The 23,216-nt window shown below is 42.7% G+C and overlaps 1 protein-coding gene across 1 annotated transcript in view; it reads left to right on the forward strand.

The window, feature by feature from the left end:
* The window catches only part of man1a1 (mannosidase, alpha, class 1A, member 1), a 168,598-nt gene that overhangs the window by 33,264 nt on the left and 112,118 nt on the right, over positions 1-23,216 (forward strand). Inside the window, exon 2 of the mRNA XM_014205126.3 lies at positions 6,376-6,472. Within this exon, the coding sequence (XP_014060601.1) occupies positions 6,376-6,472 (97 nt within the window). The remainder of the gene's footprint in view (positions 1-6,375; positions 6,473-23,216) is intronic.

The following is a 23,216-nucleotide window of genomic DNA, read 5'->3' on the forward strand; positions in this document are numbered from 1 at the left end:
CCAAACATAACGATGGTCATTATTGCCAAACAGTTCTATTTTTGTTTCATCAGCCCAGAGGACATTTCTCCAAAAAGTACAATCTTCGTCCCCATGTGCAGTTGCAAACCGTAGTCTGGCATTTTTATGGTGGTTTTGGAGCAGTGGCTTCTTCCTTGCTGAGCTGCCTTTCAGGTTATGTCGATATAGGACTCGTTTTAGTGTGGATATGGATACTTTTGTACCTGTTTCCTCCAGCATCTTCACAAGGTCCTTTGCTGTTGTTCTGGGACTGATTTGCACTTTTCGTACCAAAGTACGTTCATCTCTAGGAGATAGAATGCGTCTCCTTCCTGAGAGGTATGACATCTGCGTGGTCCCATGGTGTTTACACTTGTGTACTATTGTTTGTACAGATGAACGTGGTACCTTCAGACATTTGGAAATTGCTCCCAAGGATGAACCAGACTTGTGGAGGTCTACAAAAAAAATTTCTGAGGCCTTGGCTGATTTCTTTTGATTTTCCTATGATGTCAAGCAAAGAGGCACTGAGTTTGAAGGTAGGCCTTGAAATGCATCCACAGGTACACCTCCAATTGACTCAAATGATGTCAATTAGCCTATCAGAAGCTTCTAAAGCCATGACATAATTTTCTGGAATTTTCCAAGCTGCTTAAAGGCACAGTGTATGTAAACCTGTGACCCACTGGAATTGTGATACAGTGAATTATAAGTGAAATAATCTGTCTGTAAAGAATTGTTGGAAAAATTACTTGTGTCATGCACAAAGTAGATGTCCTAACCGACTTGCCAAAACTGTAGTTTGTTAACCTCTTGAGGATACCGTAGGATAGGGGGCGCCACAGCGCATTTTGAAAAAAAATCGTTCCCATTTTCAACGGCCTACTAATCAAACTCAGAAGATAGGGCATGCATATACTTATTATATATGGATAGAAAACACTCTAAAGTTTCTAAAACTGTTTGAATGGTGTCTGTGAGTATAACAGAACTCAAATGGCAGTCAAAACCCCGAGACCGATTGAAACAGGAAGTGGAATTCTGAATTGTGGACTTGACTTCTCATCTTTCCTTATTAATCACACCGTTAACCATGGTTCAGTGAGCACTTCCTATTGCTTCCACTAGATGTCGCCAGTCCTTTCACAGTGGTTTGAGCCTTATAGAGTCAAAACTCAGTGAATGACACGAGTTTGAAATTGGTCACAGGGGATGGGCCATCACCATTATGACGCCGGCGGCCATGTCTGCCCCCACCTTTGGATACGGTTTTAAAGGCCATGACATCATCCCCCTCGAATCTTATTGGCTCTCTTGGTGTTAGAGGCCCTGAAGATTTATTTTATACAACGTTTGACATGTTTGAACGAACCTACATGCGCGAGCATTGCATTTATTATGAACTTCAGAGCTGCGCTTGGAGAGAGCCATAGGACGCGCTACCAACATCAGGCTAATGGAACGTGAAGTATGGACTTTTTGACCGAAAATACATCTGTTGTGGACCTGGGATGCTTTCTGATGAAGACAACTAAAGGTAGGCGATTATTGACAATATTATAGAAGATAAGACGTGACATGAGATTCTTTCCAAGATGGCGCCGAGCTCTGTATATTAGCTAATTTTCTGAGTATCGCATCTCCTTTTATCGCAAAGTGTGATTACCCAGTAAAGTTAATTTAAAATCTGGTATGACGGGTGTTCTCAAGAGATATTCATCTATAAATGTTAGATTGACAATATACATTTAAAAAATCGTTATAGTATAGTAATTTAGGGAAATGTAGCATTGTTTACCGGGACGCTTTTGAGGGGAAATTATGTAGTCAACGTCAGACAGAGATGTAAAATGCTGTTTTTATATATAAATATGACCTTTATTGAACAAAAGAATGCATGCATTGTATAACATGATGTCCTAGGGGTGCCATCTGATGAAGTTTGTAAAAGGTTAGTGCTGCATTTAGCTGTTTTTTGATTATATGTGATGCAAGTGGTTGGTCGGAAAATGGCTATGAAGCTGCTTTTTACGATGGACTCATCTAATATAATCTAATGATTTGCTTTTCCTGTAAAACCTTTTTGAAATCGGACGACGTGGGTCGATTCAGGAGAGGTGTATCTATAAAAAAAAAAAAAAAAAAAATGTTTTTCTTTTTTTTAAATTATGATATTTTTTTAATGCTAATTGGCGATATGATTTTTCGCTGGATTTTGATCCCGTTGATCAGACGCTGAAGAGGTTTGTTAACAAGAAATTTGCGGAGTGGGTCAAATACGAGTTTTAATGACTCCAACCTAAGTGTATGTAAACTTCTGACTTCAACTGTATGCATGTTTAACTAGTCTACCCTAATGTTGATGTTATGCTGGCACGGGTCAGCTTTTGTTCAAACTGTACAATAGATTATCATTTTTTGTCTTACAGAGAATACGGTGTAGTGCCTGGGCTTCTTCCTGGACTGGATTCTAGATGCAGAAAAATAATTCCTTTGCCTGTGCGTGTCGTCGTAGCAGAACTGTATCCTATGAACTGTATCCCTCTCGAGGGATTAGATATTATGCTGGATTTCAAGCAGATGACTTATGAGGAGCTGAATGGCAGTTTGATCATGACAACACTCCTCCCACAGCTTTACAATTATTTACTGAACCTCTACGCTATGTTTCTTTGTAATGGCAATTTCATCTTGACCACCTCTCCCATCATCTGCTGATCACCAGTTCTTTAAACTACGGATTGTTACACCAGATAATGTGATTTAACCAAACGTTTTTGGTATCGTTTGCTAGGAGTTACAGGATAGACCTGTACTGTTTGGTGTAGCACAGAGAATTTTCGACCCACTTTAACGATGCCGTCTTCGTCCTCGATTTGGGATAAACAGGAGTCTCATAACATGTCCATGTCCAGTTGTAGGGGGTTTCTATTTAGAAAATAAGTACTTTTTTGCTTCATAAAGTAATCCAACAATATGTGCACAACCAATCGTGTTCATTTCAAGTCTTCTCACTCATTGATTGAGACGGGTCTCTGTCATCATGACATGGGGCACTTTGGGGTGGACACCCACCTGTCTACATGAATGAGATAAGACTTGAAGTAGACACGGTGTCGGCAGAAATTAACATTATCTGGTGTAAGAATCTGTAACTACAATTCTCTGCGCTTGTGTGTGTCTACACCTGAGAAACACTTGGACACGCTCAACTGTAATACACAGTTCATACCAAAAAATGACATGTTACTTTTACCATATAACATTGTTTTGAATACACAGTTCTCTTGAGTTAGCATTAAATAGTGTACACTCGCCTGTATTTTAGATTCGAAAACATTTTGATAAAACGAACATTCTTCGTATATCTGAATGTCTAGCATCTGTTTGATGATAAAGAGCCCTGTACAGCTTATATAAATATATTCTGTGAATCCGTAAGGGCAGACAAATTTAGAAGATTGATAGAAAAGATCCATATTTATTTTATGGTGGTTCTAGATCAGGGATTTCCAACCATGTTCCTGGAGAGCTACCATCCTGTAGGTTTTCATTCCGACCCTAATCTAGCACACCAGATTTCAAATTATTAACTGTGTTTACACAGGCAGGCCAATTCAGTTTTTTTTCTCCACTAATTAGTCTTCATCAGATCTTGTTCAGAACTGATCTGATTTGTCGAAAGACCAATTAGGTGGCTAAAGAAGGTGTGAAAAGTCTTAGGAAGGCAGTTCTTACACAGTTTGAATTGTTGTGTATGGGAGATTGAGGGGAATTGGCACATCAATCGCTCTCATACAATACATTTACCATCTAAGCACAACCCTGCACAACAAAAACCCCTTCCTCATCTCAAAGTACTGTCTGTAAACCTCCCCCAGCTCATTGACTTGGACAGATTTATTCTTGTCAATAGTAGCCTTTTGCAGGGGAATTTTGTATTGTGTTTTGAGAATCTGCAGAGAGAATAATGAGGTGCTTGTGTCATTATTGTTTTAGTCTTGCTTTTATACCTTTCAGTGTCCCTTGTTGTTCTCCATAACCGCAAGGTGTGCCCGCTCCCTCATGCCTGTGTATCCAAGATGCCCCTGCTTTGGGGTATTTTTCAGCAGGACACTGGAATGACTCCAGATAACCTGAGTTTTACTAAAAGAGAAAGGGGTAGACTAAATGGATTTTCTGAATGCCCATCCATGTGGTAAGTCTACCGTTTGTAAAACAGGCATTTGCATTGGCTTTATTAGGCCCCATTCCTGTGACTAATCACTTTGGCTATTTAAGCTCTGAATATCAGCTACCTAACTTTACCAGGAGTTATCCTGAGCGTATTTGCAATGAGAATCGATGTGTTTACACAGCGGGAAATGCAGAAGTATAGAATTTATAGAATTTTTCACTATGATCATCTTTTCAAAAACGTACACATTCAAACTTGAAGCTACTGAGGTCAGGCTATTTGATCTGAGAAACGTGCATGATTTAAAAAGTGTATTTTCATGACTTTGTCATAAATGTGATCTCTACTCCAGCCTGTAGGCTACAGAAATGGCCATATACTCTTTCTACCATATATATATATATATATATATATATATAATGTTGGTGGAGCGGTGCATCTCTCCAACAGCACCTTGGTGAGGGGCACTCGGCATGCACAAGCAAAATATTTTGCACCCCTGCTTTTGAAAAACTGGGCACTGCTTATCAAGGTGCGGCATCAGCACTCCACTGGGTGAGAGACATTGTCATTCTTTTTGGGCAGAATGTTGTGAAGTTTTATATGTTGGAGGTGCGTCTAGGTCAGTTTACCTCGGAAAATGCCACCCCCCCCATTCTGTCGCTGTAGGCGGACCGCCTAATCCTTCTAATCCATCTCTGCTCTCTGTCACAGGCAGCAGACTTTTTAACACTCAATTTAATTCCAATCTTTCCACATTTGTGCTCCAATCATTTGTGCATTAGCAACATAATCTCATCATTTGAAATGGTGGAGGTAACCAAGAGAACACAGCGGTTGCTCTGGTTTTCACATTGCAGGAAGGGCACACATCATTAATAAACACCTTGCCGTTGTGTTTTTCTCCGCTTGATTAAGTATCAGAGAAAGACGTGTCGATCTCAGAAAACGCTCCAGAAAATACTGATCTGCAAACAAATGAGTAGGCCTAATCTCTCTGCTTAAGAGGGACCAGTATTGTTTCTGTCCATTGACTACCCTCATCCACTTAGATTGTTTTGCTAGTGATTTTCAATAGCCAGCATTGAATTGTGGACCCCATTTCCCTATGTGGATCTGACAAGCTGAGAGTCTTGGGGAAAACATTATTTTAATCTCTGTCTGGTCTTCTCATCTTTTGCTCGATGGGGATTTCAGCTTCAATCTGCCTCTGTATCAACTTTAGAGAATGGCAGCATATTTCCCTCTTTTCTCCTTTACAGCCTAATCCTCCCAACAACAAACACACAGACACTGGAGGACACACTGGTAATCGCTACCCTGTAGAAGAGAACTGAGATGTGATGGTGCAGAGAGAGAATTCGACACTAGCACTGTGTTGGGCTGCATTGTTAGTGCAGCCAGACAACCCATTACCTTCCAATTTATCATTTATGGCCCGTTATTTTCCCATATGTAAACTTAGTTGGACTGTATTATAGCCGAAAGCAGTGGTGTTGCAATATTAAATGGGTAATATAATCTCACTGGCACTCAACAAAGTAAACTTTATAGATTGCAGTTTTAAGTGAGTAATATACCTTTTCATTAAAATGTGTAAACTTTGAAAAGCTGTCCTCGTTTTAAACAGTTTTTATCTGCCACCATCTGGATCGCTTCACCAGGGAGAGGGAACAAACGGCTTTATCCTGTAATCGCCATGTCGGCTGTTTTCTTTTAGCTACGATTCCATAGATTTTTAAGGAGGATTAGGTGTAAATAATAGTCTTTGGGACCAAAAATAGATACTGTTAGAAGACACTGATTGAAGAACAACCTTGTGACGCATGTATCTTAGAAATTCAGCATGTAATGTAGAGTATGGATGTCTCTGTGGTTAAGTATCACAAACCAGGGTCACTGAATACGTCAAACTGAGACTTTTTCTTGTGTAATGTCAAGGTCTATTAAATGATTGACAGACTTCCCTGCACAGTTAATATCTGAGGTGACAACAACATGTTGTCCAACATAAAATAGCCTGAAGTCTGCTCCATGTCACAAATACACCCTTATTTAACAAAACAAATACTTTACTGGAAACCTGCCCATAATGACCAAAACACTCAAAGGAAGTGAATCACCCTTCATAGATCTGCTAAGACTAAACCTATTTTCCCCCCTTGTCCCCCCTCCCCTTCCTCTCCCTTTGCCCACAGATGATGAAGTTTGCCTGGGACAGTTACAAGCGATACGCCTGGGGATCCAATGAGCTGAGGCCTGTCTCCATGCAAGGCCACTCCAGCAATCTGTTTGGTGAGTATCGGTCCCCATTCTCGTTCAGTCCCGCAGACAGCTGATTCATGCCCGCCCCCCGCTGCCATCAGTCTTGCCCCACAGATTAGGACCAAATTGGCAATCAGTCAAAGCTATATTGACCAAAAATATAAACGCAACATGCAACAATTTCAAAGATTTTACTGAATTACAGTTCATATAAGGAAATCAGTCAATTGAAATAAATCAATTAGGCCCTAATCTATGGATTTCACATGACTGGGAGTAAAGATATGCATATGTTGGTCACCAAAAAAGTGTAATAAAAATAAAGTAAGGGCGAAAATCAGAAAACCAGTCAGTATCTGGTTTGACCACCATTTGCCTCACGTTGCGTGACACATAGAGTTGATCAGGCTGTTGATTGTGGCCTGTGGAATATTGTCCCACTCCTCTTCAATGGCTGTGTGATGTTGCTGGATATTGGCAGGAACTGGAACACACATGTCGATCCAGAGCATCCCAAACATGCTCAATGGGTGACATGTCTGGTGAGTATACAGGCCATGGATGAACTGGGACATTTTCAGTTTCCAATAATTGTGTACAGATCCCTGCAACATGGGGCCGTGTATTATCATGCTGAAACATTAGGTGATGCAGCAGATGAATGGCACGACAATGGGCTTCTGGATCCCGTCATGGTTTCTCTGTGCATTCAAATTGCCATCAATAAAATGCAATTGTGTTTGTTGTCTTTATCTTATGCTAGGCCATAGCGTAATCCCACCACCACCATGGGGCACTCTGTTCACAACGTTGATATCAGCAAACTGCTTGCCCACACGACGCCATACATGTGGTCTGTGGTTGTTAGGCCAGTTGGACGTACTGCCAAATTCTCTAAAACGACATTGGAGGTGATTTATGGTAGAGAAGTTAACGTGGAGGCGAAAGAAACGCACACCTGTTTCGGTGAGGCGCTGGCTAGCGGAGTAGAACACTTGAAAAATTAAAGGAGAGCTGCACACTCTAGGAGCTCAGATGCAATAATTTAATAACCAACGTTTCGACAGACAAGCTGTCTTTATCCGGGTATAATAACAAATTAACATTAAATTATCTGGCAACAGCTCTGGTGGACATTCCTGCAGTCATCATGCCAGTTGCGTGCTCCCTCAAACTTGACATCTGTGACATTGTGTGTGTGTGACAAAATTTCACATTTTAGAGTGGCCTTTTTATTGTTCCCAGCACAAGGTGCACCTGTGTAACAATCATGCTGTTCAATCTGCTTCTGGATATGCCACACCTGTCAGGTGGATGGATTATCTTGGCAAAGGAGAAATGCTAACTAACTAATTTGTGTACAAAATTTGGAAATAAATAAGCTTTTTGTTGGGACCAACACTTTGCGTTTATATTTTTGTTCAGTGTATTAGTCAATAATCCTGTGGTGCCGGGCCAGGCCGGGGAGAGGAGAGGGTACCTGGAGCTCCACCGAGTCTGTTTGGAGTCTGTTCCACCACAGTCGGGCTGGGAGGCTCAGACAAAAGGTGCATTGTATCGTCTACTCAAATTGTAATCTTGTTTTGCGAGTGGACGGTATCGCTGCTGCTGTAGACGTCTATTGAAGATGTATCGTTGATGGAACTTTTTCTGTCTGGCACAGAGGATTTCATAAAATATATTTGAGTAATAAACCCTTTGTTTACACACGCAGCTTTTTAAGAAACTCTTTTAGTAAACTCTCCCCTCTGTAGTAACTGGAGGAAGCTCTTTAATAGTTGGTGTAGGCTTTGATACGCTTTGATGGAAGCATCTCTTGACTGATAGATCCAGATAGACGCACATTGTTCTGTCGTCTCTGAGATTTAGTGCACAGAAGACTGCAATAAGCTATAGATGTTTGGGCCCCCTATGTCTGTGAATTCTATGGCTGCTGGGTATTCGCTGGACATTGAGAGCGGTTCATTAAGGTGTGTGTGTGTGTGTGTGTGTTAAAGGGAGGTAATTGAGTTAAAGGCAGTGAGGTAGTGTGTTTCTCAAAGTGTTGCTGCTTCCTTTCTCTCTTTCCCATGTGAGACATACTAGAGAATACTTTATGCTGCTGCATGACTCCTGGGAGGACGGAACGATTGCAGTTCTCTTGTTTACACACACACACACACACACACACACACTAAACAATCCCCTCCTGTGTGGTTGGTATTACACTGCATGTCTTGTACCACAGAATGCCCCAATATTTGTTTTATTAAGATGCAGTACTTGCCAAATGGAAGTGAACAATGACATGTATTTTTTTCCCACCTCTCTCCTCCTCCTCCAGCAAACCACTCAGCACAGCTAGTTCCTCTTACAAAGTATTACACGCCATTTGTTATAGCCATTACTATCATTCAGTTTCCTTTTGTGGAGTTAAATTAATACTCCCATGTTCGAAGGACCTCACTTCCATTTGCAGATGAAAGACGAGTAATGCTTTGGTTCACCCTCCCTGGTCTGTACGCAGTGGGTTGAGGTGGCTTATTCTGGGTGCTATTTAACTAAACTCCTGTTTAATTCACAAAGCTTGAACATTGTTCAATTATTTGGGAAAATAATTGAACATTGGCTTTAATATTTGTCTTCCGATCCATAACTAGTGTGTACATTAAGACGTTGTAACGGTTGTCCAAAGGAGTAGACCAAGGTGCAGCGTGGTATGTGTTCATCTTGATATTTATTTTAACTCTGAACACTTACACAAAATAATAAACAATGGAAAACGACCGTCACATCTTGCAGGCTTTACAAAGCAGTACAAAAATAAGATCCCACAACTCAAGGAGGGGGAAAAAAGGGCTGCATAAGTATGGTTCCCAATCAGAGACAACGATAGGCAGCTGCCTCTGATTGGAAACCATACCTGGCCAAAACATAGAAACATAAACCATAGAATGCCCACCCCACACCCTGACCTAACAAAATAGAGAAATAAACCGTCTCTCTCAGGTCAGGGCGTGACAGACGTTTTCTGTTGGACATAAAACACTGTAAAAACACCAGGAAATCAGGTCCAAGTGACTTTAATTTTGGAAAGCTGTTCCCAAGTATTCCCATAATAGAGAGACACGTGATTGTATACAAATGTAAGCAGGGTTTGAAATGGTTATATTTTAGTCAAATCTTATATCTGTTTGGGATTATTGTGGTCAAATTGCAGTCTACAAATGATTTGTAATTTTTTTCCGGCCTCCAGACCATCCAAAATTCGGCCCGCGGCTGAATCTAATTGATGATCCCTGCATTACAATGTAATCCATTTGATAAACTTTATTTGTAGATTTCATTAGTAATAGAGTTCTAGTAATACAGTCCAGTTACAGCTTCTCTTGACAAAGTAGCAAGTAAATAAAATAATAACAATAATATAACCAATCAGACGGGTGCACAGGTGAAATGATTTGCCGTATATCTAAACAAAAGCACCAGTACATGAACAATTGTAAAGGGTCAATTGCATAAAAAAATATTAATAAAACAAAATCCATGACAAGATATAAAAATATTCATTTGGTTTGGCTTGCCATTAACTACACAAGTTGTATGTTGTCCTCAGTGTCTGATTACATGCCATTTCCAGCCTTTCGTAATAAAATAATTGTTTTAAATTCAGTCTTTTCACCCTCATCATTCAGATAATTCAGTGTTTCCCCTAGGATTTTTTTCAGCAGCAGTGACTGTTGGCCTATGGCGGTTCTAGCGTTAAGACTTCCTCTATCTTAACACTTCCTCTCCCCTCCCTCTCTTTATGTGGCCTAATTAAATTTAAACAATGAGGATATTTGTTTGGCTCTAATAAGATGTCTGCTCAGCTGGAAGTGAGCTCTGGTGTGTGATTGGCTGTATGTGGGTGTGCTGTGCTGGATGGCCTGTGACAGTTGGGAGTGGTGTGTTGACAGGCTTGCAGATGGGCCTGATACCCAGGCTGTCTGGGGCTGTCTTACAGAGGTGCTAAATGAGGTGTGGAGGAGAGCGCTCTCTCCCCCCCCCCCCCTCTCGGTCTGTCTCTTTCTATCCTCTCCTCTCCCCTCTCTCTCTCTCTCTCTCTCTCTCTCTCTCTCTCTCTCTCTCTCTCTCTCTCTCTCGTTCTATCCCCTCCCCTCTCTCTCTCTGTGATGAACAGCTCTCCTTCAGACATAGGCAATATTCCCACACGGAGCTCCCATTCTAATTAAAACATCTCTCTAATATCCCATGAATGTTCTCCAGCCTCACTCATAACTTTCCATTAGGGACACGAGTTGCATTTAACTTTTTGCCAGCGCTCACCTCGTGAAGTATGGCACCTCATTTAAAGGCCTTATACAGATTCTTCCTACTTAATCCTTTACTCTCTTGAAATAGTTTCTAACAATTTTGGTGATTAGACTTTCATATTTAACTGAGAATTTCAATCACCCTTGTGTAAATTCTATTTCATTATCAGGGATTTAAGATATGCAAATGCCTGTCTGAGAGAAAGTCTTCTGAATCTGTAATGGCAGATTACTTTGTCTCGGTTTTGGCGCATTTATCAGTCCTTGCCCTTTCCGTATTCCATTTTCTGAGAAATACATTTATTTGCAAGATTTCAGCTGAGATTCTACTTTGTTTAGAAGGAAGCCTCATGAACTTGCTTCCATAACACTGGAACAGACAAAGGCAATTATGTTGTCTTCAACGGCGCTTGCCAAGCCTATTTTTATTTTTCTTGGATATGCTGTAAAGGACAAGGTTATAACTCCTTTTATGTGTCATTGATTGCAGCACAAGAGCCCCAAAGCTTGACAAAAGTACTTTTCTTCAACCTGTTTTCATCACAAGGAAGAAAAAAGGCTGTCAACCATGGTCAAAGGTGGCCGGAGAACAAGTTTCTTATGAAACATTCATGGCTTTGCGGCAGCCTCTTTTAATACAAGTTACAGCTTTCCCGCTTCTCTCCTGCCTGCCGTCACTACAAGGCTTCAGGACAGGCATGGGATTTATCTGCCAAAATTTGATGAACGCCCTTAATTTAGCCAGGTAAGCTGGAAACAATATATACTGTCACTGGCATTTATTCCTGTCACCCATTCCTGTCACCCACTCTCATAACGGCACACAGTGACGAGCGAAGGGGCGTCCACTAGTTTTCAGCTCCACACAGCCCAGCCGGTGCTCCTTCTCTCCACTGTCTGCTGTCTGAGAGGTGTCTCACACACACACACACACACACACACACACACACACACACACACACACACGTCAATCATCACCCGAGGGCCCTGACAACCACCCCACGCCAAGACTCTTATATCCAGGGGCCGCGGTGAGAGAGAGAGCCATTTACTAAAACAGGAATGTGGAGCCGGGGGTGCCTTGAGGGGGGGGGGGTACTGGTTGAACACACACACACACAGATGCTACCTACGCCACTCCCAAGCCAAGGATAAACTCAGTCGGTCTCCTATTAATTAAGAAATGGCGGAGCTTTGCATTATTAATCTATGTTAGTGCTTGGTTAATGGCACCTGAGGTATACATAATACATGGCCTGACATCTGCTCTGCGACGCGCTGTTTACCTGGGAAGACGAGGCCGAGGCATTGATGACAGTGCGCTGTTTTTACTCTCTATTGGGTTACGGCTGCTCCTCCAGCTGCAGATGCATGCAGGAGCCAGATGGGCCAGACGCATACGCCCTGCTCTGCCTTGCAGGAAGTCGGCCTGGAAGCCAACAACGCTCTAGTTCAGAAAGTAGGCCTAGACTCTGGGCTGTGGGATGCCACTTGTTCAAACGTCTATTGAAGAATCTTTTCATATGAGACACTGCTGGGAAAGCAACACTTTTTAGAGACCCTTCCTTGCAATTAGATTTAGAATGTCCCAGAGATTTGACACACTTGCCTGCCGTATTGTACCTTATTATTTCTTCAGTATTGTCCTTTTCAGTCCAACCTCATGGTGCATCCGGGATTGTAATCGTACTTGCTACCTGAGTTGATGTGTTATGACACGTTTCTTTTGTTTAGACTAGGTCTCCTGTCTCCAGGGTTGGGAAATGAATACCAGAGCCTGGGAATGTTGTCCTAATATAATTGTTGTTATTCGGTCTGATCAATGAAGTCAGTCAAGTCCTGCTGATGTCTCCGTTCCCTCATGGCTTGACTAATTAATACCTACCCTTCGCATGTCTCTTTTGTTAATGAGGAAAGTAAATCAAATGGGTTATTTATATTGTGGAGAGAATAAAGGGAATGCATGCAGCTTTTTTTTTCTAATTGATTTCGTAAGTGATTTCTCACTCGCGACATGAGCATCAAGCCTCTATCAAGTTGCATCTAATTAAACCTAGAATTGACAGAGATAAGAGAATGGTTTTGTGCCAAAGTGTTGTTTGGAAATAAGTCTCCTGTAACTGTTCTACTTCCATTGTAGCCATTTTAGGCAAAACCTGAGGACTGTGCTCTCCAGAATATGAAATGAAGAATTTTGGCATACAAAGTGTCTGAGTACACTTTGTTTTTTTTTATGCACGTCTATAAAGTAGTTCAGTTATACATGTCAGAGTGTTTTTTTTATTAGTTGTTAGCTAAATTGTGATCCATAATATTGAGTAATTTGAGTTGTCTGGGGGTTGTTCCAGTACCCGTGTAGTTGGGCTGGAAATCAAAGATTGTTTATGACTAGCTAGAGGAGATGTCGCTATTTTCTGAAGTCCCTCTTCTACTACCCCTTCTATCTGAATTGCTAGATGTATCGAGGCATTTTCCTGTGTTTTTTTGTTGTTGTTGTCATCACACCACTCCCCCTACAGGGGTAGGTAGGCCAGTCGGTAGGAGTGATGGGAAGTTCGGCTCTTTTTACTGTCTCTGATCTTTTCAACTGGTTCAGTAAAAAGAATGAATCTTTTGACTTATTTTGCTCATTTGATCCAGTAATGCCCAGAGCATGCAGGACCCAAACGATGAAATACAAAGCTTCTCGTTCATCATAGGGGGCTTATTGGAGCTGTCATTTGTGACTGAGACTTGTACGTTGTTTGAAGCACTTTTTTAATTTTTTATATTTGTGATTGCTCGGCATCAAGTATGTGCATCTTTCCCTTTCAAGAGGGTTCGATATATACAGGCTACGATACGATACAGGAATGATAGGTTTTAGTTTTAAATGATTTGGTGCGATTCGGTTTCTTTAGAGAACGAATCGATGTGATTTGGTTCGATACGATACTGTTTGATGTACTCAAATTTGTTGCATAAATACATTCATTTTCCGTTCTAAATTAAAATCTGCTGCTGCTGATGGAGCCTCTGTGAACTGAGTCTGTTTTGAGCCGAGCCTCTGTGAACTGAGTCTGTTTTGAGCCGGGCCTCTGTGAACTGAGTCTGTTTTGAGCCGGGCCTCTGTGAACTGAGTCTGTTTTGAGCCGGGCCTCTGAACTGAATTTGTTTGAGCTGGGGTTGTCTGTCTGTCTCACCATCACCCACTAATTAACTTGTAATTTTTGCAGATTAAGTGTTTGAGCTAGTTATTTATCCTTTACAAATTAGCTATAACATTAGCCAATGAATATATATACTAGTCTAAAGAAGGCCAGTATGATTGCTACTTTAATCAGGAAACAGTTTTCAGCTGTGCTAACATAATTGCAAAAGGGTTTTCTAATGATCAATTAGCCTTTTAAAATTATAAACTTGGATTAGCTAACACAACGTGCCATTGGAACACAGGAGTGATGGTTGCTGATAATGGGCCTCTGTAGATATTCCATAAAAAATCAGCCATTTCCAGCTGCAGTAGTCATTTACAACATTAACAATGTCTACACTGTATTTCTGATCAATTTTATGTTATTTTAATGGACAACATTTTTTGCTTTTCTTTCAAAAACAAGGACTTTTGAACGGTTGTGTGTGTGTGTATACATACATACATACGCTACCGTTCAAGTGTGTGTGTGTGTGTATATATATATATATATATATATATATATATATATATATATATATATATATATATATATATATATATATATATATGAAAGCAAAAAATGTTGTCCATTAAAATAACATAAAATTCATCAGAAATACAGTGTAGACATTGTTAATGTTGTAAATGACTACTGTAGCTGGAAATGGCTGATTTTTAATGGAATATCTACAGAGGCCCATTATCAGCAACCATCACTCCTGTGTTCCAACGTTGTGTTAGCTAATCCAAGTTTATAATTTTAAAAGGCTAATTGATCATTAGAAAACCCTTTTGCAATTATGTTAGCACAGCTGAAAAATGTTTCCTGATTAAAGAAGCAATCATACTGGCCTTCTTTAGACTAGTTGATTATCTGGAGCATCAGCATTTGTGGTTTCGATTACAGGCTCAAAATGGCCAGAAACAAAGACCTTTCTTCTGAAACTCGTTAGTCTATTCTTGTTCTGAGAAATTAAGGCTATTCCATGCGAGAAATTGCCAAGAAACTGAAGATCTCGTACAACGCTGTGTACTACTCTCTTCACAGAACAGTGCAAACTGGCTCTAACCAGAATAGAAAGAGGAGTGGGAGGCCCCGGTGCACAACTGAGCAAGAGGACAAGTGCATTAGAGTGTCTAGTTTGAGAAACAGACACCTCACAAGTCCTCAACTGGCAGCTTTATTAAATAGTATCCGCAAAACACCAGTCTCAACGTCAACAGTGAAGAGGCGACTTCGGGATGCTGGCCTTCTAGGCAGAGTTGCAAAGAAAAAGCCATATCTCAGACTGGCCAATAAAAAGAAAAGATTAAGATGGGCAAAAGAACACAGGCACTGGACAGAGGAACTCTGCCTAGAAGGCCAGCATCCTGGAGTCATCTCTCTACTCTTGACGTTGAGACTGGTGTTTTGCGGACTATTTAATGAAGCAGCCAGTTGAGGACTTGTGAGGCGTCTGTTTCTCAAACATTGTGATATATATAGATATATAACATTGAATTTCATCCCCATCTCAAAACCGAACGGTTTTGATCATTTTGGAAGTCTTTATTTTAATTTTAGTAAAAAATGTTGTACCTCTTTTTCTCCCCAATTGGTAGTTAGTCTCGTACTGACTCGGGAGAGGCAAAGGTCGATAGCCGGGCGTCCTCCAAAACACAGCCCAGCCCTTCTTGACACACTGTGTCAGCGTGCATTGCGCCTGGCCCACCATAGGAGTCGCTAGTGCGCGATGCCAGCCAAACCCTCCCCTAACACGGACGACGCTGGGCCAATTGTGCGCCGCCCCATGGGTCTCCCGGTCGCGGCCGGCTGCGACAGAGCCTGGGTTCGAACCCGGAATCTCTAGTGGCACAGTGATGCAGTGACTTAGACCACTGCACCACTCGGGAGGCCCCTGTTTTTACAGAGTGATCTACTCTTGTGCGCCTCGCAAAAAGTGATTGGTCTCCTCGTTATACAGGGTAAAGTTGATAATTTAATCATATCTAAAAATGACCATATTCACAGATTTTTGTTTAAAGCAAAACTACCAAAAGTATTGCTGATGGTGAACCTGAACAATCCAAATAACATCTATTGTAAGCCCTGTTCAGCAGGTATAGCCAGATGAGTTATCTCCGCTAGCTTACTTTTCTTCTGGTAAAACACCATTTTCAATGGCGCATAGATAACAAACTAACAAATGACTTAGGTTGTCACTCTACTAATAAAGCCTAATGTCACACAAACCATTTTAGAAGGTGCTGCACAAATGTGCAAGATCAGGAACAGGCCGCCCACCTCGCATTGGTCAGCGCACAGTGCGTAGTTTGACTAGGCTACTAATATTGACGAGTTGTTTGGCATGCAAAATGACTTGTAGATCAATGAATGTCATCACAGTTACATGCAGTTCAACACTGAAAGAGAGGAAGCATCTTCGGAACAGAATGTAATATGAACAACATTTTTGTCAACTGGTGGGTCGTAACATCTGAATCGATTTTCTGCCAGATGCATGCTACATTTGGATCGGTTTCAGGTCTGTGGACCGATGCACTTGTATCGTAAACATTTGAATCGGGACTGAAGCGTATCAGTGAATCGTTGCATCCCTACTAAGTGTACAAATACGAATATTTATTGATGGCTCTGAATGAGGTCTAGTTGCAGCCACAGATGGACTAGATTGTGAACGGTTCTTGGCGGAATGCAATTGCTTGAATGCCTCGTGGGAGATTAGCACAATATCCTTCAAACTCCAGCAATCCCCCCCCCCAAACGATTCATTGTCGAGTTTGAGTGTTGAGCAGAGGCAGGCTGTGTATGTTTTGATTCTACATAGCTGTGTCAATCGATTACATTCAATAATCAATGAATTGCATTCATTCTTGCACCATGATCAATTATCAGTTCTAAACACGTCTTTTTCTTCTTTATATGCTGCCTGCAGCCTGATCTATTTGTCTGCGCGCAGAAGACGGACAGTTGGTGGTCGGAGCGAGCCGGAGGAGAGCGTATTAATCCTGCTGTAGAATTAATTGTGGCCAGCCGGTCAAATGACTATAAGGAACTATTCACTTGGGAAAACAAATCATTACTCACGAGACAGTAAAAAAAGTGGTTCAAAAAGAACGAATCGGTCGCGACATGCATATCACTAGTCAGTAGGCAAGTCAGTGTGCTGCTGGCTCTCATAGTGTGTATCAAAGCTGTCATGTCACAATGCAAATAAAATCCCAGTCATGCAGATACGTCCAGGGGTTCAGCAGTGACCGACACTGTTTTTAGGATTAAGAGGTCTCATTCCCCTGAACCAGAGACCAGACGCAATACACTAGCAGTCATGGGGCCAAAAGCATCGATACCTCAGTGGTTTGATCAACACTATAAGACTCCTGACATACTCATTATTTTCTATGTCTGAGTCTTGTTTTAAAGCACAGTAGTAGCAATCCCTGGTGTGAGCAGTGACGCCTCTGCCACAGCAGTGCCATGGCTAATTAACCCACAGAGATACAGTATGTATGGACAATCCTCCATCAATTAACATCAATTGCAATAGAAATACCATTGGGGAGAAGAAAAATATTCTCTTGTCTATTTTTATTCTGCCGGGTTTGATGGGGGAGTTCAAAGAAGTCAACCCCCCTAGCGGATTATGATGTTACGCTGTCGTCCAGGTTCTGAGTTGCTGAAAGTAAAACATTCATCAGGCCTCTGAAAAGAGAAGAATAGTGGAGCCAGGCGAGCCTTAGGAGAGTGCACTTCAGCTCTGTACCCCTGTGAGCTAATTTACCACTACGGCTACCGAACCGTGACACACCGTCCAGATCTGAGGCTGTGCTCGCATTAATTACCCAACAGAATCAAGTGGAGCGCCGTGCCGTGAGTGTGTGAGCGTTATCATTTCGGCAGGGACTCCCGTGTGTGGCTTGGTGGTGATTAAGTGTCTGCTCCCAACAGAGCTCTAGAAATTCAAGAACTAGGCCTAAGTCTTTGCAAATGATGGAACAAGAGGCAGTGATTGCATCTAGATGCGAGAGTGTTTTCTTTCTTTCTTTTTGAGCCAGAGGCGTGTTTGATGAAGTGAGCATAACTGTGTGAAAGGATTGTTCATGAATTAGAGCTAACACCATCTCAATGTTTGTCAGTCTGATTGTTTTCTCTGATCTGCTCATTTTCTCTGAGCTGACGAATGAGATGCTACGGCTTACAAACAGATCCATTAGGCACTGAGCAGAAAAGGCATTGCTTCTCAGCCAGCATTGCTCAGCAAGCTTGTTTTGTCATGACTATTCATTAGCTTTGTGTTCTGCTCTTAGGGATGTCATGAAGACAGTCACATATACTCACAGTCCCTGGAGCATTTGCCAGGTTGCATGATGACACCTATGGGCTTTCTGCAGGGGCTTTCTGATGAGACTGGAGGGCCCTATTGTCCCCCTTGTCTCCCAGCTGAGGACCCTCGTCTGCCCTCTGCCTGGCTGCTCTGAGATGTGCTTACCAGCAGCTTCTCGCTGAGCGGAACAAGGCTTTCTGCTTCAGCTGTAATCACCAGCGTAATCTCCTCCGATGGAAGCTGTGCCCGTGTCCTGAAGAAAAAGGCTGCAGTGAGAGGAAGCCGCTAGCAGGAAGGAGGGAGAACAAGGGGAGGAAAAGATATATTGCGACATAGCAGGAACAAGTCTCTGCATTAATCTGGATGATAAGAGCTCCAGTGTGATTATGATGTGGAGCTACACTAAGAGGATGACAGATCCTTTCCAATTCCTCTGGATTAAGCCCGATTGTACTGCCATATTTGATCCTTTCCCATATACTGTCATATGTAGATGTAGAGTTAATGATGAGGACGATGATGAGTTGGATTCACAAGATAAAGCTTTTCTCCAAATGCTCAATGCACATCACATTGCTTTGCATCGCTAGAGATGAACACTCCTCAGTGTCAGTGTTTTTCTTTCAGATGTCTGGTCTTTGTTGGAAGCAGACCAACAGACTCCGGGCCCTGTGGTGTGAGCCGGAGTACCCTCGTACCTCCGCGGTGTGAGCCGGAGTGGCCCCGTACCTCCGCGGTGTGAGCCGGAGTGGCCCCGTACCTCCGCGGTGTGAGCCGGAGTGGCCCCGTACCTCCGCGGTGTGAGCCGGAGTGGCCCCGTACCTCCGCGGTGTGAGCCGGAGTGGCCCCGTACCTCCGCGGTGTGAGCCGGAGTGGCCCCGTACCTCCGCGGTGTGAGCCGGAGTGGCCCCGTACCTCCGCGGTGTGAGCCGGAGTGGCCCCGTACCTCCGCGGTGTGAGCCGGAGTGGCCCCGTACCTCCGCGGTGTGAGCCGGAGTGGCCCCGTACCTCCGCGGTGTGAGCCGGAGTGGCCCCGTACCTCCGCGGTGTGTGTGTGCGAGCCTGAGCGGCCCCGTACCCACTGTCCCAGCGACGGAGAATAATCTCTCAGAAGACTTGGCTTCTCTCTGATTCACACATTGCTGCCATCACAAAGGAAGTGAGAAGTAGTGATGGGGGAAAACATCGATACAGTTACATATCGGAATATTATTTTTGATGAGGTATCGTTTTGACTATACGTCATCAGCAATATTATTTTTGTGCTATTTTGCTGTACCTGCACCAAAATGCCACTATTTTTCCTTATTCTCCATCTTTCTAAATAGTGAGCCAACTTGTTGTCATGACTTTTATTTCCATGACTGATCAAAACGTGTTTTCTCATGGCTCTGTCTTGTCCCTCTGCAGCAGACATATATAGTGAGTAATATGTGTGGAACATCGATTCGCAATAAAATCACAGTATCGAATCGGAATATATGTACACTGCTCAAAAAAATAAAGGGAACACTTAAACAACACAATGTAACTCCAAGTCAATCACACTTCTGTGAAATCAAACTGTCCACTTAGGAAGCAACACTGATTGACAATAAATTTCACATGCTGTTGTGCAAATGGAATAGACAACAGGTGGAAATTATAGGCAATTAGCAAGACACCCCCAATAAAGGAGTGGTTCAGCAGGTGGTGACCACAGACCACTTCTCAGTTCCTATGCTTCCTGGCTGATGTTTTGGTCACTTTTGAATGCTGGCGGTGCTTTCACTCTAGTGGTAGCATGAGACGGAGTCTACAACCCACACAAGTGGCTCAGGTAGTGCAGCTCATCCAGGATGGCACATCAATGCGAGCTGTGGCAAGAAGGTTTGCTGTGTCTGTCAGCGTAGTGTCCAGAGCATGGAGGCGCTACCAGGAGACAGGCCAGTACATCAGGAGACGTGGAGGAGGCTGTAGGAGGGCAACAACCCAGCAGCAGGACCGCTACCTCCGCCTTTGTGCAAGGAGGAGCAGGAGAAGCACTGCCAGAGCCCTGCAAATGACCTCCAGCAGGCCACAAATGTGCATGTGTCTGCTCAAACTGTCAGAAACAGACTCCATGAGGGTGGTATGAGGGCCCGACGTCCACAGGTGGGGGTTGTGCTTACAGCCCAACACCGTGCAGGACGTTTGGCATTTGCCAGAGAACACCAAGATTTGCAAATTCGCCACTGGCGCCCTGTGCTCTTCACAGATGAAAGCAGGTTCACACTGAGCACGTGACAGACGTGAGAGTCTGGAGACGCCGTGGAGAACATTCTGCTGCCTGCAACATCCTCCAGCATGACCGGTTTGGCGGTGGGTCAGTCATGGTGTGGGGTGGCATATCTTTGGGGGGCCGCACAGCCCTCCATGTGCTCGCCAGAGGTAGCCTGACTGCCATTAGGTACCGAGATGAGATCCTCAGACCCCTTGTGAGACAATTTGCTAGTGCGGTTGGCCCTGGGTTCCTCCTAATGCAAGACAATGCTAGACACTCATGTGGCTGGTGTGTCAGCAGTTCCTGCAAGAGGAAGGCATTGATGCTATGGACTGGCCCACCCGTTCCCCAGACCTGAATCCAATTGAGCACATCTGGGACATCATGTCTCACTCCATCCACCAACGCCACGTTACACCACAGACTGTCGAGGAGTTGGCGGATGCTTTAGTCCAGGTCTGGGAGGAGATCCCTCAGGAGACCATCCGCCACCTCATCAGGAGCATGCCCAGGCGTTGTATGGAGGTCATACAGGCACGTGGAGGCCACACACACTACTGAGCCTCATTTTGACTTGTTTTAAGGACATTACATCAAAGTTGGATCAGCCTGTAGTGTGGTTTTCCACTTTAATTTTGAGTGTGACTCCAAATCCAGACCTCCATGGTTTGATAAATTGGATTTCCATTGATTATTTTTGTGTGATTTTGTTGTCAGCACATTCAACTATGTAAAGAAAAAAGTATTTAATAAGATTATTTATTTCATTCAGATCTAGGATGTGTTGTTTAAGTGTTCCCTTTATTTTTTTGAGCAGTATATATAGAATCGCAATACATATAGTCGGCACCAAAGTATCGTCGGCACCAAAGTATCGTGATAATATCGTATCGTGAGGTCACTGGCAATTCCCAGCCCTAGTGAAAAGGCACTCTGAGTCAGTGGGTGTAAAGAGAAGCCTCTTACTGCAGCACATTGCTGTGTGAATTATGGATAAGGCCACTCTTGTATTGCCCACCGTAACCTTGTGTGTATCTATAGTTTCTCACACTTCTCTCTGAATGCCCACTTCAACACAATCGCAGAATGTGACATGGTGTAAAATGGAAAATGACACGAGATTGACACCACAAGGCGTTGCTTTCACTGGGGGCAATGTGAGGCCTTGTATGCACATTGACCTGGAAATGTTTTGCAGGCGTAAGCCAGCTTGCATCTGACTAAAATAAACACACTTGACTGGGCCACTACAGTGACATTGCCAATTACATTTTCATGCCAAATGGGTTTGAAGGTTGACTTGCTTATTGAATGTTGTTCTCTGCTCATGGCAGCTAGCCCTCCAAGCTGAAATGGGCTACCATTTGTCACATTGGCCTAGCTCTTCCCATGGAGAGGGGCTCCATATTACACACAGGTCATCTTTAAACACAATCGTATCACTTCAGGCTACTTTTTTAACCAAAGTCTTTTGAAAGATAACATTCATCAGTCCAACCCGGTGTTAAGCAGTGAAGTTTCATCCAAGCTGAAGCTGACCAGCGGCTATCAGGCAGGCAAAGACCTGGCTCCAAGACTACCACCTTTTTCATCTGTCTTTTCTTGTATCAACTTTTCAAACTTTAAGGTTGACCCCTTTTCTTTCTGTTAATCAATCAAATATTGAACATCCTCTCCCAGTCCTTTCAGTCAATTTGCTTCAGTATTGCCAGGTTTGTCACCTCATAGAAAGAGGTTGCTCTAATGCAGGGGTATCCGTCCTTTTTTTCTAGCGTTCAAATAGGCATATTCTTCTCCTCTCCCTTGCAACTCTTCCCCGGGTCCTTGGTGTACAAGAGAAGTGCACTGTTTTCTGTCAGTATTCCTGGTAAAATAAGGGTTAATAAACAACTAGGGGGTCCATATAAAATCGGTGATCTTTTTCAAAAATTCTGGTTTATATTTTCCCAAATTATATTTTCTAAATGTTATTTTTCCTGGCTCTAGAATTTCTTTGTTTTTCACTCTCAAAATTACAAATGTTCATAGAGAAACAACGAAATGTGATGTTCTGAGTCCTTGTTATGTAGGTCTGGAAGAAAACTAATACATTTAGGTTTGAGTGTAAATCCTCTTTAATTGTGCATCTAGCGAGTAAGGAATATTCCGTCTAATGTGTCGGTCTAGCGATGGTTCTGTACTGGTGCTGGTCATTTCATGACATAGAGTGCAAATAATAGATTTAAACGATGTACTTTCTCATGATATACTTCTCTCAGGTAAGCCTGCTTTGCAGGTAACATTTAATTGAGAAGGTTTTGGGGAATGTATTTGTCAACCCACAAGACGGTTATCACATCAACTGGCTACATACAAAGTGATAGACAAACGCGTGCACCACACAGACAGACGGGGGCAATATTGCTGGAAATGAATTGCCACATATTGTGTTCGATTATGGCTCTTCAAGCTAATAGTGACTAACCAGCAGTGCAATGTCTTTCTTGATACTTGTGAGATTTGTTTATGACAATTTACAGTGGAGTACAGTACTTGAAAATTGCATGTACTTTCAGAATTGTTTGGCGAGCTACTCAAAGGTGGGCTGCGGGCTACTGGTAGCTCGCTATTGACCTGTTGGAGACCCCTGCACTAATGTATTCCTTTTGTTGTGACATCTTTACTCGGGATTAACAGAATGATACCAATGAGACAGCCTATAAGGGAGGAGGTCAGTGACCTGGCAGCGTGGTGCCAG

This window comes from Salmo salar, chromosome 06 (assembly GCF_965601325.2).
Source record: "Salmo salar chromosome 06, fSalSal1, whole genome shotgun sequence".
NCBI classification, from domain to species: Eukaryota; Metazoa; Chordata; class Actinopteri; order Salmoniformes; family Salmonidae; genus Salmo; species Salmo salar.